This window comes from Mustela nigripes, chromosome 4, assembly GCF_022355385.1.
Source record: "Mustela nigripes isolate SB6536 chromosome 4, MUSNIG.SB6536, whole genome shotgun sequence".
Taxonomy (NCBI): domain Eukaryota; kingdom Metazoa; phylum Chordata; class Mammalia; order Carnivora; family Mustelidae; genus Mustela; species Mustela nigripes.
Window position 1 is genome coordinate 110,695,604 of NC_081560.1, and position 14,347 is coordinate 110,709,950.

The window sequence follows — 14,347 nt, forward strand, 5'->3', positions numbered from 1 at the left end:
GCGGCTGATGATGAGGTTTTCCTGGTCAGCCACCTTTTCTGGAAGGCCACCCCTACCCATCTCACTTAAAACCTCAACCGCTCACCTCAACAGACTCACCTCTTCAAACCTACTCTTTCAGTTTTCCTACTAAAGCACTTCCCCACTCTCCAACATGCTACATCTCTTACTACTTCTCGGTAGTAACATCTGTGCTGCTTACTGGAACGTAACTTCTGGGAGTGGAGGAAAGCATTTCTGCTTTGCTCACGACTGAACATCAGGAGCCCCGGAGGGTTCCTGGCCCGTTGTACACGTCCATAAACAGCTGCTGCGTGAATGAATGAGTTGGCTTCCTGAATACAAGAAGACAGACTTCTCTCAAGAAAATAGAGATGTGACTGCCTAATATAGAGCTTCACCTTGCTCTTGCACCAGAAAGAAAAGCCACCGTACAAACCATTTTATGGACATATACCACACTCAGTTTTAACAAGAAACCTTTTTACATTTCATTGTGTGTGCAAATCTAGTTCAATATTTGGGTCCCCTCAGTATTTTCACCAAGTAGGTGCAAAGCAAACTGAGGGAGGAAGTCTTCGACAGTATCCTATGCTAGTATATTGGTGAACAGAAAGTCATATACCTGATATTATGTGATTCAACATTTGCAGAAAACCTGAAACTAAATAAACTCCTTCATATCGCCTTGAGCCAGTAATGACTCAAACATTCCTGTATGCAATCAAGATACTTCCCCACATGGCGTGTGATTTGGTCTTTTTCCAATAGCTTGGAAAAGCAACTGGTAATGAAACCCGGTAGTGAAACAGTTACAATAGCAACATAGTACTTCATGCCTCCTCCTTGACCCTCAACTTATCAACCCAAGTTACCAGCGGACCTGCCAAAGAGCACAGATGGCAGCACTCCTACAGAGAACAAAGCTGCAGACTATTTCCTCATACTGCTGGCTGGCCCCAGTCAAGCAAATTAGCCACATCAAAAAGACCCTCACCCCTGTGCAAGATGAACAAATAAGTGATTACCCGGCACTATATATTGCTGAATGACTAATAATAATGTTCTTAAGATGATAGAGAGTTGTAGAAAACTGTTAAGTATCGATGACTTCTCACACACACAAATGAGGTAAAGCACTCAAAGTGTTCCTAAACAATATATAAAAATGAGCAAAGTCACCAACTTCCACTGAGATTGTGTCTTACAGTTTTCTAAATACTTTAACATAGGCCAGGTGTTGGCAAACTACATCCCATGGGCCAAATCCTATGCCTATTTTTGTAAATAAAGTTTTATTGGAACACGGTCACATTCATTTTCACATACCGTCTGTAGATGCTTTGGGCTACAACAGCAGACTTGACCAGTTGCAAGAGAGACCTTATGGTCCACAGAGTCAAAAATATTTATTATCTGGATCTTCATAGGGAACGTGTGCCAACCCCGGCAGTACTCTGTCTCACCTTATCCTCACATCACCTTATTCAGGAAGTCAGGGCTGTGAACCCACAGCTGCTTAAGCTGTGGGGTCAGAGGGCAAACCTCAGGCACCACAATGTCACTATTCGTCACCCAATGTCAAAGGAACAAATGCTTAAAGAGATTCCCTTCCCTAGAGACACAAGCCCAGAAAAAGCTACCCATAGTCTCACCTGGTGCCTTCTATGACCAACTGTGCAATTTCATCAGACCCTTAACCAGATCTGAGATGCAGTCTGGGTTCATGGAAGGATTTATATAGATCAACCCAGAGAACCCTCAGAAGGAACCCAAAATCTGGTCCTTTGAATAGCAGTTTCCAAACTTGGCTCTGCTTTTAAGGCATCCAGAAGATTTCTAAATATATAAATGTTGTTGGGGCATCTGAGTGGCTCTGTAAGTATCTGCTTTCAGCTCAGGTCACAATTCTACGGTCCTGGGATCAAGCCCTGCATCCGGCTCGCTGCTTATGGGAAGCCTGCTTCTCCCTCTCCCACTCCCCCTGCTTGCGTTCCCTCTCTCATTGTGTCTCTCTCTGCCAAATAAATAAATAAAAATCTTAAAATATATATATAAATATATATATAAACCAATATATATATATTGCTTCATCAAAAGCTCAGATGGATTAATGGAGGGATAGGGTTAGATCTGTGTTAAAGCAAGTTGATAAAACACAAATGGTAGAATCTGGATGGTAAGGATGTAAGAGCTCACTTCAAGCTCCTTCAATTTCATATTTCAATATTTTATAAATAAAATATCGGGGGGGGGATTCATTGTTTGTTCCCAACCAAGGTCAACTAAATCAGAACATCCAAAAGTGAGACAAAGAGTTTTATTTTTTAAAAGCTCACGAGGAGCTTCTGATCCTAGTGTAGGAACAACTCTTCCAGAGTCCCATTCTTTCCCTACAGTACTGATCACCTCACCTTGGTGGGGAGGGTCTCAAAGTAGGGACCCTTGGGCAACCCTAAGGTAGCAACAGATTAAATATAGAAGCAGATATGAACATCCATTGGTCTTCTATTAAGTCTGGCATCAAAGTGAGCTTCGAAAGTGTAAAGCAGTGCCACTCTCCTTTCTAAATTTCTTTGGGAAAATAAGACTTTTCTTCCATTAAAAATGCTATGCTAACATGTCATGGGTCTGTTATTTTTATATTATTAAGCATTTTTAAATGTATCATGTTAAGTTTCTAACTCGGTAAACACCAGCAGCTATCACACATGTAAACAAGAGTTCCTTGCGGGCCTGATAACAAACACTGGAGAACTGCTCATCTGGGCGACAGGTGGAGAAGATAAATGCTGAGGTTCCAGGATTAGAGGTTCTGGATTCAGCTCTCTGACGAGGGAGCTTCACAGAGGCAATCAAACCCCGGCTTCATTTTCTCCGCCTGTAAAATGGGAATAAAATACCAACCTCGAAAGTTGCTGTGAAGAGTAAGTGCGGATCGAGGCTGGGCAGCACCCAGTGCCTGGTAAGCTCGAGATACTCGCGAGCCTGTGCCTGAGACCATCCCTACAGTAAGGCAGCTGAGGTGAAGCAGTGTTTGGAAAAGATGAATTCTTAAAAATGACAAAATTCGCACTGATTGGAAGCCCCCCCCATACAAATGTGTTTCAAGCGTCACGAAACCAGCACAGCTCTGCCGACCTGTCTGGGAACCCTTCCCCTGCCCCCCAACCCTCCTTTATGGGAGTGTTTCACCTTGTGGGAGGGCCTGAGGGCTGGGGAGGGTTTGGACTGAAAACCGTCAGCCTGGCCTGGTAAATCTCGTCACTGTTTTCTAACCCTCGTGAACCAGAGGGAGAAACTGCTCTAAACCAACTCACCAGATGCATATTGATTATAAAAATCTAGGTTCCAGTCGTAAATGATAAACAATTTACGTCAAACCAATGTCTAAGAATTTTCATGCTTACTGCCCTACTGATAACCTGTGATAGTACAGTCATAAAGCAAATTATCCCAAGCTTATATTTTTCTTTTCTGTAGAGGTGTTCATCTCCCAGCAGAGAGACCACTTTCCCCCCCAAAACCTCCCGTGGTTGGCTCCTGTTGTGGGCTCTCCGTGTTAGGATGGCGCTCCAGTCGCCCACCCACTCCCTGCTGGCTTCCCCGCCTGTTTCCTTCCCAGAAAACCCCTTGTCTCTCTTTCCTTCTAGCTGCACCCAACTACTCTTGGTTCCCTAAAAAAAGTCCTATGTTTTCATGCCAGTTTTCCCACAAATGCTTTTGATGGGTTGAGGCAGCATCAAACAGATGTTCCCTCCAGGACTCTGTCCATACCCCAGGGAGGAATTCAGCAGACAGCTTCAGAAATCAAGAAATTCGGGCTCGATGACGTTACACAACTTGTCCAAGGTCACACGTCGAGTACATGACAACACCAGTAATTGAACCCAGGTCTCAAGGACTTCCAAGGCAACATTCCTACAGGTGACTGCACTGTTCGGGAGAAGTTCAACACCTGCGACCTGCGTGCTGGTGTGAGAGGAGAAAGCAGGGCTCGCAGACACCTTCTGAAGTGGATGGAGGGGTCTTGCCCCTCCTCGTTCCTTCACGTGATTTGATACACTTGACGATGACTGCAGACGTGATCAAGCGTGTACAGGGATGACTGAGTTTGCATAATCCTGAACCAAATAAGGGACCCCCTGCCCTTATAACTAGGAAAAAATGAGTGGTGGCCTAGTTTTTTTTAATATGTAAGTATGAAAATGGTAGGGGATGACGTGGGGGCCGTTTGTCAATAGCTATTCTTCTAAAAATATATCCTTTAGCTTTTTTGTTTATAAGAAGCAGGTTAGCTTTTGCCATCACTGGGGTATCTGTGCTGACCTCCCGGTGCCCCCTGGAGTGGGAGGAGGCCGTGGCATGAAGCTACACATCTGCAGTAAAAGAACAGACGAGGGGGAAAGAAGACGTGTGTCTTTTAACTGATAAAAGTATAATTAATAGTTCCTCCAAGTCACCTCAATGAGCTATTTAAGCACCTTATTTGGAGATTACATTTCCTATAATTTTCTCAAATAGTTCCTTTATTTACACTGTATTAATGAGAAATTTTTTTCAAAAAATTATATCCCTTGTGTAGTTTTAGTAAGAGCTCTAAACTTTATTTGCTACTATATGTAACTATGTCTATTTATCTACTGTAAATGCCATTGTAGATAATAATACATATAAGAATTATTCCCCCAGAAGGCTTAAAAAAAAAAAAGCAAGCTAAAAAGGTGCTTACTCATTGAAATAAAAAATATAAAAGTAAGTAGGGATCAAAATTTGTGGTTCAGGGACGCCTGGGTGGCTCAGTTGGTTGGACGACTGCCTTCGGCTCAGGTCATGATCCCGGAGTCCCAGGATCGAGTCCCGCATCAGGTTCCCAGATCCATGGGAAGTCTGCTTCGCTCTCTGACCTTCCCCTAGCTCATGCTCTCTCTCACTGTTTCTCTCTCAAATAAATAAATAAAATCTTTAAAAAAAAAAAAAATTTGTGGTTCAGGGGCACCTGGATGGCTCAGTGGATTAAAACCTCTGACTTCAGCTCAGGTCATGATCCAAGGGTCCTGGGATCGAGCCCCGAGTCAAGCTCTCTGCTCAGTGGGGACCCTGCTTCCCCCTCTTTCTCTCTGCCTGCCTCTCTGCCTACTTGTGATCTCTGTCTGTCACATAAATAAATAAAATCTTAAAAAAAAAATTTGTGGTTCAGTTTCTCCTGGAATGTTTATTTTTGCTAAAGCCACCACCACCAGTACAACACAGTAAGCAATATTAAAACAAAACAAAACTAAACGAAACAACAGAAAAAACACATTATGCTACACAACCTTCTTTCAATACTGAATTATGCCAGAAAAATACAGACTAAATTCTAATAATTCAAACCAGCCTCAGTAAGTCACATATCATACTAGTTTATCTTCACTCCTCCTTGGTAACTTCCCTGAAAACCACTCCCTGTTCCTAGCACCCTGGGTGAAACCACCGCATTCTTTGAAGGGTGCCACCTCGACAGCCTTCACGTGGGCCAATTTCAAGTCCATCCTTCAGAGCAGCCAGAGGAATCTTGTAAACACAGCATCAGATCCCACCTGTCCTCTGTACAGAACTCTCCCAGGCTCTGGACAGATGGCACCGAGAGTGGGACACCCGTAGGTCACGGCCAGAAGCCCCACAGTGACGACCTCTACTCCTCCCTCTGCTTCAGCCTGCCAGCTTCCCCTCCACTCCCCAGGAAGTGAGGGTCCTTACTCTCCACCCTCCCTTTGCCTGGATCTTCGCTCGACTTCTTCCTCCTCACCCACACCTCTGTGTCACTCTTCAGAGTGTCTTCTGTCCACCACCCAGTCTCACCGGCGTCCTCATCCTTGGCCTCACCACCATCTACCCCCACGATGCTTACTAGTATCTGACACTGCATGGCTACCGTCTAGCTTTCCCACGAGACTATGCCCGATGCCAACGGGGATGCGGTCATCTGGTTCACTCCCGTGTCCCCAGGGTCCAGAAGTGGCTGGGGGGTGAGAGGAGGCTCAAGATATATTGGACAAATGCACAGTGATTTTTCTCTCTTCCCTGCATGCACAGAGAACCGGCCATGTTCACAGGAGCCCAGCGTTGTTTCATACTCCTCTCTCATTGTTGCACATAGAAAAACTTAGCACAGTATTTTCTACACAATTCGCATCCAGGGAGTGCCAGGGCCTAGCATTTAAGCAAAATGATGCTTAAATCTTGGTCATTTGGTTCAACTTTCAATCTCTTACTGTTAGAAAAGGAACAAAGTTGTTTGTATCATCAAAACACAGCTCTTACTTCAACATAAACACTGTCTCCCATATATGATAAAACTTAAAAGAAGACCAAAGAGAAAAGAGGAAAGAAAACATGTTAAGAACCATATTTTCCTAGGACAAACTTAAACATTTGTTTTAAACAGTAATTTCAACTAACGTGGCTCCAGGTCGTTTTACACTGGCTCTTTGTGGACTCCAGAATGAAGATAAAATTCAATATTGATTTTTAAAACCTTGTTTACATTATCATTAACTCACTACCACCATTAGCAAATAACCAATAAATTCAAACAAAACACACTGTAATAGGGTTTCTGCTGTCCTCAAAAGTCTGAACAAGAAGTCATGGTTTCATGTACCACAAGAGAAGTCCCAAAGTGTCCACATTTATTCACTGAATTAACACCAGAGAGAGAGGATAAGGCACTGTGCTGGGCACTGTGATGTGCACATTTTAGGCCCTATGCAAAATGTGCCTGTTATAGTCATTAAAAACTATAGTAATGGTCATATTTTAACAAATATTTGGCTAGGCTAGTGACCAAGCCCATTATGTCTTTTTCAAAGTGCACAAATTTAAAGCAAAGGCGACCTTGCCTGACAATTATAGAAATTAAAATGCTCCAGGAAGTTCCGCAATTTCTTCTGAGCGTGGAAAGCATTCCAAAAAACTAAGTTGCGGCAAATAACCACCTCCAAATGACATACTACCATCTCTGTTCTGCTGTTCAAGTCTCCTGCTGTCAATAAAAACCATTTAATCATGTTCTTATTCCAGGGTCATGATATTTCTTTTTTCCCATTTAATAGTATTAATACTTTGAAAGTTCTTAATTCATATAAAAAGATTATGATTGGAACATGGATTAATCTACCCGTCAATGTGTTTAGGAACATTAGCAAACATGCCAATGGGACAGATCATAGGGACCTCACGCATTATCAAAATGCAACAAAACCAACTAAACGTAATGAAAAAAATAATCGTTACAGGCCCTTTTGCTCTTTTGGCCTAAGGATCAGTCTAACCCTAACCGTTTGCCTGTGTTGGTAATGTGATGTCCTGTAACAGAATCAGTCTGCAGAAACCAGGTCCTATGTATATCACAGAACGGCCACAAATGCCAAGACTGCCCAAGCAATGATGCTCTTTTTTGCTGTCCTTAAAATAACCTGGTTTTGCAGAATATAACCAGCAGAGAAGGGCTTGCAGGACATCACTGGCGAGAGAGCTTACAGGACCCACAGACAGGGCACACAGGCCTTGCTCGGTGGTAGCAAGTTAAACACATCGTTCACTGAAAGCACATTTTAGGAAATAAGCACCAGCTGTAGGGTCTGAAGCATTGACAAAAATAAGTATATTGAAAACTGCGCTATGTCTTTATCATCCACGGACCCAAAGTAAACAACTCTGGAGTCCTTTATATGTCCTCTGTTGGAACTCTAAGAACACACGCTACTACTGCCGCTCTCTAACTACTGCCACTCTCTCACTGCCATATCTTGTTTGAATCTGCTTCTGACACTTGACCAGTTGTCATCTAAATTATAAGGTTATAATTTATACTGGGGGTTAGCAGGAGGCATAAAATAAAATCCACAGCAAGTATCCAACGCTTACATGTAGTTACCAACACTTAAGTAATCTGATTCCCATAACGAAAGTGCCACCTTCATCATTTTCAAGTTAACTTTCCGAGCGGAAGAATTTCGAATAGGAAAAAGAATGTACACAAACATGAAACAAATACATCATTTCTTCTTGTCACTCTTCTTCCTGCAGACTTGGGGAAGGACAGTGTTTCCCTTTGGGTTAGCGCCTGTCCTAGCAGGTTTTACCAGGTTGAAAGACATGCGGCTGTGGTGGGCCAATGCCAGTTCTGGCTGCATTTTTAATCTTTCATGCGATTTCAACCCATCCTAAGACTACGTACGAGGTGATCTTCAATGTTCAAGAACCAACTTTAAACGAGGATCCCATTAGGTCTTTTATAAAGTGGTGAAATTTAATAGGATTTGGGTTTAGCTCATTTGTCAGTTCTCTATTGACAGCTAGAAAATCCACCCTGGCTTATAAACAAAGTAAACGATACAGACCAGGTCTTCAAGAGTTCAAGTACTTGTGCAAGGACCCCACGCGTGCCTAAGCCTACATGTGCATGCTGGCCCAATCGGCTGCTTCTTGCCTGGAGACGATCCACCAACACTCAAGCCACCAAACGAAGGATAAAAGCACACTTCGTGGGCAGAGATGTCTGAGTGAAAAGTATTTGGAAATGTCAGGGGACATAAAGCCATAGTTAAAGTGGTAAAGAGCAACCTCAATTCAGCACCTGTAAAGCTGAAGGAAAGGAGGAGTTTGATGAAGCAGAAAAGGAGGGTCATGGGTTGCTCACAATCTCAGGAAGGCTTCGGTTTGCAGTTGCACAAAACGACCCACTTATTGTACCTAAAGGCCAAGGCTTCGGTTTGCAGTTGCACAAAACGACCCACTTATTGTACCTAAAGGCCAAAGAGCACCCTGAGGTTTAGAAGATCCAGGTACTTTACAACTGTGTAGTCAGCAAGCAAGTCTGATCTGCATTTTTTTTTAAAGACGCCCAAAAAGCAACAAAGCAAAGTCAAGGTAAGCGTCACCTACCCTAAGGCAAGTAACCAAGGTCCAGCTGGACCTCCGGGCCCTGGAAAGCGGGCACAGAGGGTGCTGCAGGCGTCGGGAGGCTGACCCCCGCCTCCTTCCACCTGGCTCAAGGCCGGGAGGGGCCGGCGCAGGACTGGCACCGAGGAGGGCTTCGCTGGGCGAGGCTGCGTCCCCCCACTCCACCCCCAGCCCCCACCCCCGGCCCACTTACTGTTGCTGGACTTGAGGTCCCGGTGCAGGATGGACACGACGGCCTCCTCGTGCAGGTAGAGCATGCCGCGGGCGATCTGCACCGCCCAGTTGACCAGCACGTGTGGGGGGATGCGGCGCGCGCGGCGCGGGCCTGGCGCGCGGGGGTCCGGGGCGACGTTGGCGGCTGCCAGAGCGCGGTTGAGCGCTCCGCCGCGGGCGAACTCGAGCACCAGGCAGAGGTGCGGCTGCTGCAGGCACACGCCGCGCAGCTCGATGATGTTGGGGTGCCGCAGCATGGCGAAGAGCCGCGCCTCCCGCCGCACACTCTCGGCCGCCGTCGCCGCGTCCTGCTCCGGGTCGCGGCGCGCCGCCTTCACCGCCACCTCCCGGCCCTGCCAGGTGGCGCGGTACACCTGCCCGAAGCCGCCGGCGCCGATGAGCTCTCGGAGCTCCAGCCGCTCGAAGTCGACGTGCGCGGGCGAGCCGGGCCGCGGCGGCGGCGGCGGGGGCGCGGGGAGGGCGGCCGGGCGGCACGGCGCCACGTAGTTGGCGGGGAAGATGCCGAGGCGCCGCTGCACCTGGCCGGCCCACCAGCCCTCGTCGCCCGACACGGCGGCGTCCTGCGACAGCACCTCCACCAGCTGCCCGCGCCGCAGGCTCAGCTCGTCCTCGCCGCGCGCCTCGTAGTCGTACAGCGCGGCCCACAGCCCCGCGCCCGCCGAGGCCGAGGCGGAGGCCGAGCCGCCGGAGGAGGCGGACGACGACGACGCGGAGCCGGCGGGGGCGCCCCGGGCCGGGGACACCGGCCTGTCAGCCGCGCCCTCGGCGCCCGGCAAGGCCATGGCGGGGCAGCCGGGAGGGCGACGGCGGCGCGGGCAGACGGGCTCAGCCTCCGGGGCGGCTGGGGGCGCGCATGGTCCGGCAAGGAGGGGGAGTCGGGGCTCGGGGACGCGGGGGTTCGCGAGCCCACCACCCCGAGGCCCCACCACCCGGAGGCCCCGGCCTCAGCCCGCGTTCCGCCTGGTCCGCCTCTGCTGCTGCAGCGGTCCCCGCGGCCGCGGGCGCTGTCGCACCATGGTGGCGCGCTGGGCCTGCGGCGGGCCTGCGGCTGTGGCTGGGCCTCGCCGCCTCCCGGGCCCGCCCCTCCGGCCGCCCTGCCCCGCCCCGCCCGGCCAGGACCCGCCCCGCTCGCCGGCCCGCCCCGCCCCCTCGGGGCCCGCCCAGACCCGCGGGTCCCCGCCTGCCGCCGCCGCGGCTCGCGGGCTGGGTGCGCCGCGCCCCTTCGGCCCGGGAGGCGGAACCGGCCGTGGCTGCACGAGGTTTTCGAGAAAAATCAAGCCAAGGGAAAGGCGGCGGGGAGCCCACGATCCTCCAAAATGCAGGGCCCCGGCGAAGAGGACTCGGTGCGCTGGGGCGGGACGCGAGGGAGTAGGTGGCCGTCCGGGGAGAGTCCCTGTGCACCCGGGACGGGCTGCGGAACGCGGCGGAGCGCGTCTCCAGACCGGTGTGCGCGTCTGCGGGCGTTCGAACCCCGGCCGGCCGCGCGGAACTGACCGGACGACCCATCGCCGCGCCGTGAGCTGCAGGCGGTACAGGCCCGAGGCTCGTTCTCGTGGCGCATCACCTCGCGGTTGCCTTACTGCTCCCTCGAGTGGGGAGGGACCGCTTGTCCCCTGTGAAGCCGCAGGTGCAGGTGTAGGAGGCGTTGGCTACGACTGCGTGCTCGAGTCCTGAGCCGTCCGTATTCGCAGAAACGGCGAGGAGAGCGAGAGAGTCGGACCGCAGGGCTCCGGAGGCCCTGGCCCGCCCGCCGTTGGTTCACCGCGGCGCACCTGGCACTGCGCGCAGGACCAGCTGTGGAAGGAACATTCCAGAGCAGGACCTCCACCCGTCTCGGTGCGCTCAGTGCGGGAACGGTGGCCTCCTAACACGGATGGGAAGGGAAGCTTAGATGTCTGGGGGCACGGATCGTTTCAAGTCTAGCGATAAGGAAGAGCTTTGGGATTTTCTTGTATGCATGTGTTTTCTTCTCTGTCATTTTTTCCATTATTATTATTTTTTTTTAATCATCTTGGAGGGGTAGAAGCCCACCTCCTCTCCCTGCGTTGCTGAAAGGGCAGCAGTGCCCAGCCCAGACTCACGGAAACTCCCTTCTCCGCCTCCATGATCCCCGTTCTACCCCCATTAGTTACAGGTTCTGCCCTGATCGTGGCAAGCCTGTACAGACGTGGAGCTCCGCTCTATGTTGATGAAGATGTGGGAAGAACCGCTCTAGGTGTCAGCACTTCTCATTTAACTAATGTTTATTGAGTCCATACCCTGTGTAAGACCCTATGCTAAGGCCTGGAGGTTACAAAGCCCCTTTTTTAGAGAATGGTAAGAGAAAAGAAAAACTTCCACAGCAAAAGAATGAACCAACTTTCCTGGGGTCGAGGTGAAGCTTTTCATTTTGCCTGGGGTCACTGGGGAATTCCTTGTGGTGTGTCATTTGAGCTGAGTATGGCTAGGATTAATAGAAAAGAGGAAGAAGGGGCACCTGGCTGGCTCAGTGGGTTGAGCCCCTGCCTTGGGCTCAGGTCATGATCTCAGGGTCCTGGAATCGAACCCGCATCTGGCTCTCTGCTCAGCGGGAAGCCTGCTTCTCCCTCCTCTCTCTGCCTGCCTCTCTGCCTGCTTGTGATCTCTCTGTGTCAAATAAATAAATAAAATCTTTAAAAGAAGAAGAAGAAGAAAGAGGAAGAAGAAGAAGAAGAAGAAAGAGGAAGAAGAAGAAGAAGAAGAAGGAGGAGGAGGAGGAGGAGGAGGAATGTCATCCTAGGCATTGTGAGCAAACGCAAGATAGAACAAATAAATATCGGGCTCAGGGTACTGCTAGAGCCTGAGAGATCACCATGGCAAGTGATGAGACTAGAAAGAAGAAAGCCCAATTATAAAAATTCCAAAGAAATGAGAGTGCCCTGTAGCGAGCCAGAGTCTCCTGAAGTCTCACCACCAGTGAACAGAGAACAGTGACTATTTGGGTTTTATGAGGAAAGAGCCTATTGTAGCACAATGAGAAACTCACTGCCTTTCCAGTTTACTTACAGTCCCTCAGATGATACTGTGACTGGCTGTGTGACCCCGAACATGTTGCTTTACTTCCCTATGGCTCAGTTTCCTCATCTGTAAAATGGGAATAATAAAAATAGTATGGAGGGGGATAGGGAAGTCCGAAGCAGGTAGTGGATGGAAAGGGTGCAAGGTGCTTAGCGTGTATTAAGTTCTCAATATATATTAACTCTTATAATAGATACACCTTTTCAGTAAAGAGAGCAGTCCGGTTTGTCCGCGGTCAGCCCCTCTGGCAAACATAGTTTCTGGTCATTTTGTTTTTCAAGCACTTACACTCAGGGTTGGCTGCTGTGTATGACTAGCATGATGGATTTTCCGTTGGCAGCAATGAAACTAAGATTCTTACGCAAACAAATGAAGTAAAAAAAAAATGAGTCGACTCAAAACAATTAAAATAGTACAGTTGGCACATGGATATGGCAAATATCAAGGAGGTCATCCTGGAATGAATGAGGCGGGAAATAACATGGCTGGGGAGGTGGGGGAGCCTTGATGCCTTAGGACCGAGTGGTGACAGGATTACACTGCAACTGCCTGGAGATGAAATGAGCAAACATGGAAACAATAGGTTTGACTAGGACAGGGTGAGAAGCCAGAGAACCAGGAGGGAGACTCCCGAGACAGTAAAAGGGAGAGTTAAGGGGAACTAGAAGTTATGGTGCTGGTATTGGGAAGGAAACGGGGCCAGATGCATTCAGAGAAGAAGCAAAAGGTCTTGGTCTCCAATTACAGGTCCACGGCCCCTCATCCCAAACTCAGGGGTCCAGGTACGTCCCAGAATTTAGAATTGGGGAGATTTTAATAATATATAATACATAGTTTAATATAAACTCTTCCAGTTGGGGATGGGACCACACCCCACGATCAAACACACTGGTATTTCTGTGCCCAGATATTAAAGTAATCTCACCGAGTGAGGTAAATAAAGACCACAAAGAGCCTCGTGTCCTTTCAAGGTAAGTTTGGTTGCCCAGTGAGTTCTGATGCCACCTTAGCAAATCAGTTTTCGTTTTCGGAGTCTTTTGGTTTTAGAATTGTGGATAAGGGCCTGTGGGGAAGGGTTCAAGCAGACCCCACCCAGGTTTCTCACTTAAGCGAGTAGGTGGAGGGTCGTGATGTCAAATGACCTAGAAAATGGTTTTAGGGTTATTTCTGATGTGTTGAATTTGGGATGGCTTGGGGGCACCTAGTCATACAGTGGGAATATCAGAAAATCAGGGACTCCAAAATGAGACCAGGGGCGGAGGGAATTGAATTTTGGGAGTAATTTTCTAAGGCGATGTCTCACGCTCTAGAGAACTATTCTAGGTTGTGCGGAAAGCAGGAGGACTTCATGTGTTTCCTTTACTTGGAAGGCCCATGTGAGCGGAGTGACAGTTCTGTTTACCCTCGCAGGCTCCTCGTGCCCTACAGGGACCCCTCTCCAGTTCAGATGGATGAGTCTGTGAAGTCTTTTATTTTTTCAAAGATACTATTTATTTATGAGAAAGAGAGAGAGAGAACACAAGTTGGGGCTAGGAGGGTCAGAGGGAGAAGCAGACTCCCCACTGAGCAGGGAGATAGATGCAGGACTTGGTCCCAGGACCCTGAGATCATGACCTGAGTCAACTGGAGATGCCCAACCGGCTGAGCCACCTGGGCGCCCCTGTGGAGCTTTTTAACTTGGCCAAACTGGAGCCCTCATTTGACTCACACAACTGATAGTAACAGGAGGACCAAGTGACTACGATTCAAGCACTCATTCTCTAGACCCTCCTGGAACCTCCAGCACTGTGATCCCCTGGGACATTTTCCCCATATGGTACCTCTCAGCAGCAGAATGTCTTGATGGGATATACCAGGGCTTGATGATCCTAAAATTCATGACTTATTACTGTTGTGGCTTTTCTTTTAAACAACTCCCCCAATCTTACACTTGGGCAACTAGCACTACCTAGAGATTGGAAAATGACTCTAGTTATTTTTTTTTTAAAGATTTTGTTTATTTAGGCACCTGGGTGGCTCAGTGGGTTAAGTCGCTGCCTTCAGCTCAGGTCGTGATCTCAGGGTACTGGGATCGAGTCCCACATCGGGCTCTCTGCTCAGCAGGGAGCCTGCTTCCCTCTCTCTCTCT

The 14,347-nt window shown here is 48.7% G+C and overlaps 2 protein-coding genes across 3 annotated transcripts in view; one reads left to right on the plus strand and one right to left on the minus strand.

The window, feature by feature from the left end:
- Window positions 1-10,049, minus strand: part of MAP3K21 (mitogen-activated protein kinase kinase kinase 21) — a 56,196-nt gene extending 46,147 nt beyond the window's left edge. For both annotated transcript variants that reach the window (XM_059397308.1, XM_059397307.1), the window contains exon 1: window positions 9,143-10,049. In XM_059397308.1, coding sequence (XP_059253291.1) covers window positions 9,143-9,965 — 823 coding nt within the window. In that variant the 5' untranslated portion in view covers window positions 9,966-10,049. The remainder of the gene's footprint in view (window positions 1-9,142) is intronic.
- The window catches only part of PCNX2 (pecanex 2), a 313,350-nt gene continuing 308,184 nt past the window's right edge, over window positions 9,182-14,347 (plus strand). Inside the window, exon 1 of the mRNA XM_059397306.1 lies at window positions 9,182-9,197. The gene's annotated coding sequence lies outside the window, so the exon portion shown is untranslated. The remainder of the gene's footprint in view (window positions 9,198-14,347) is intronic.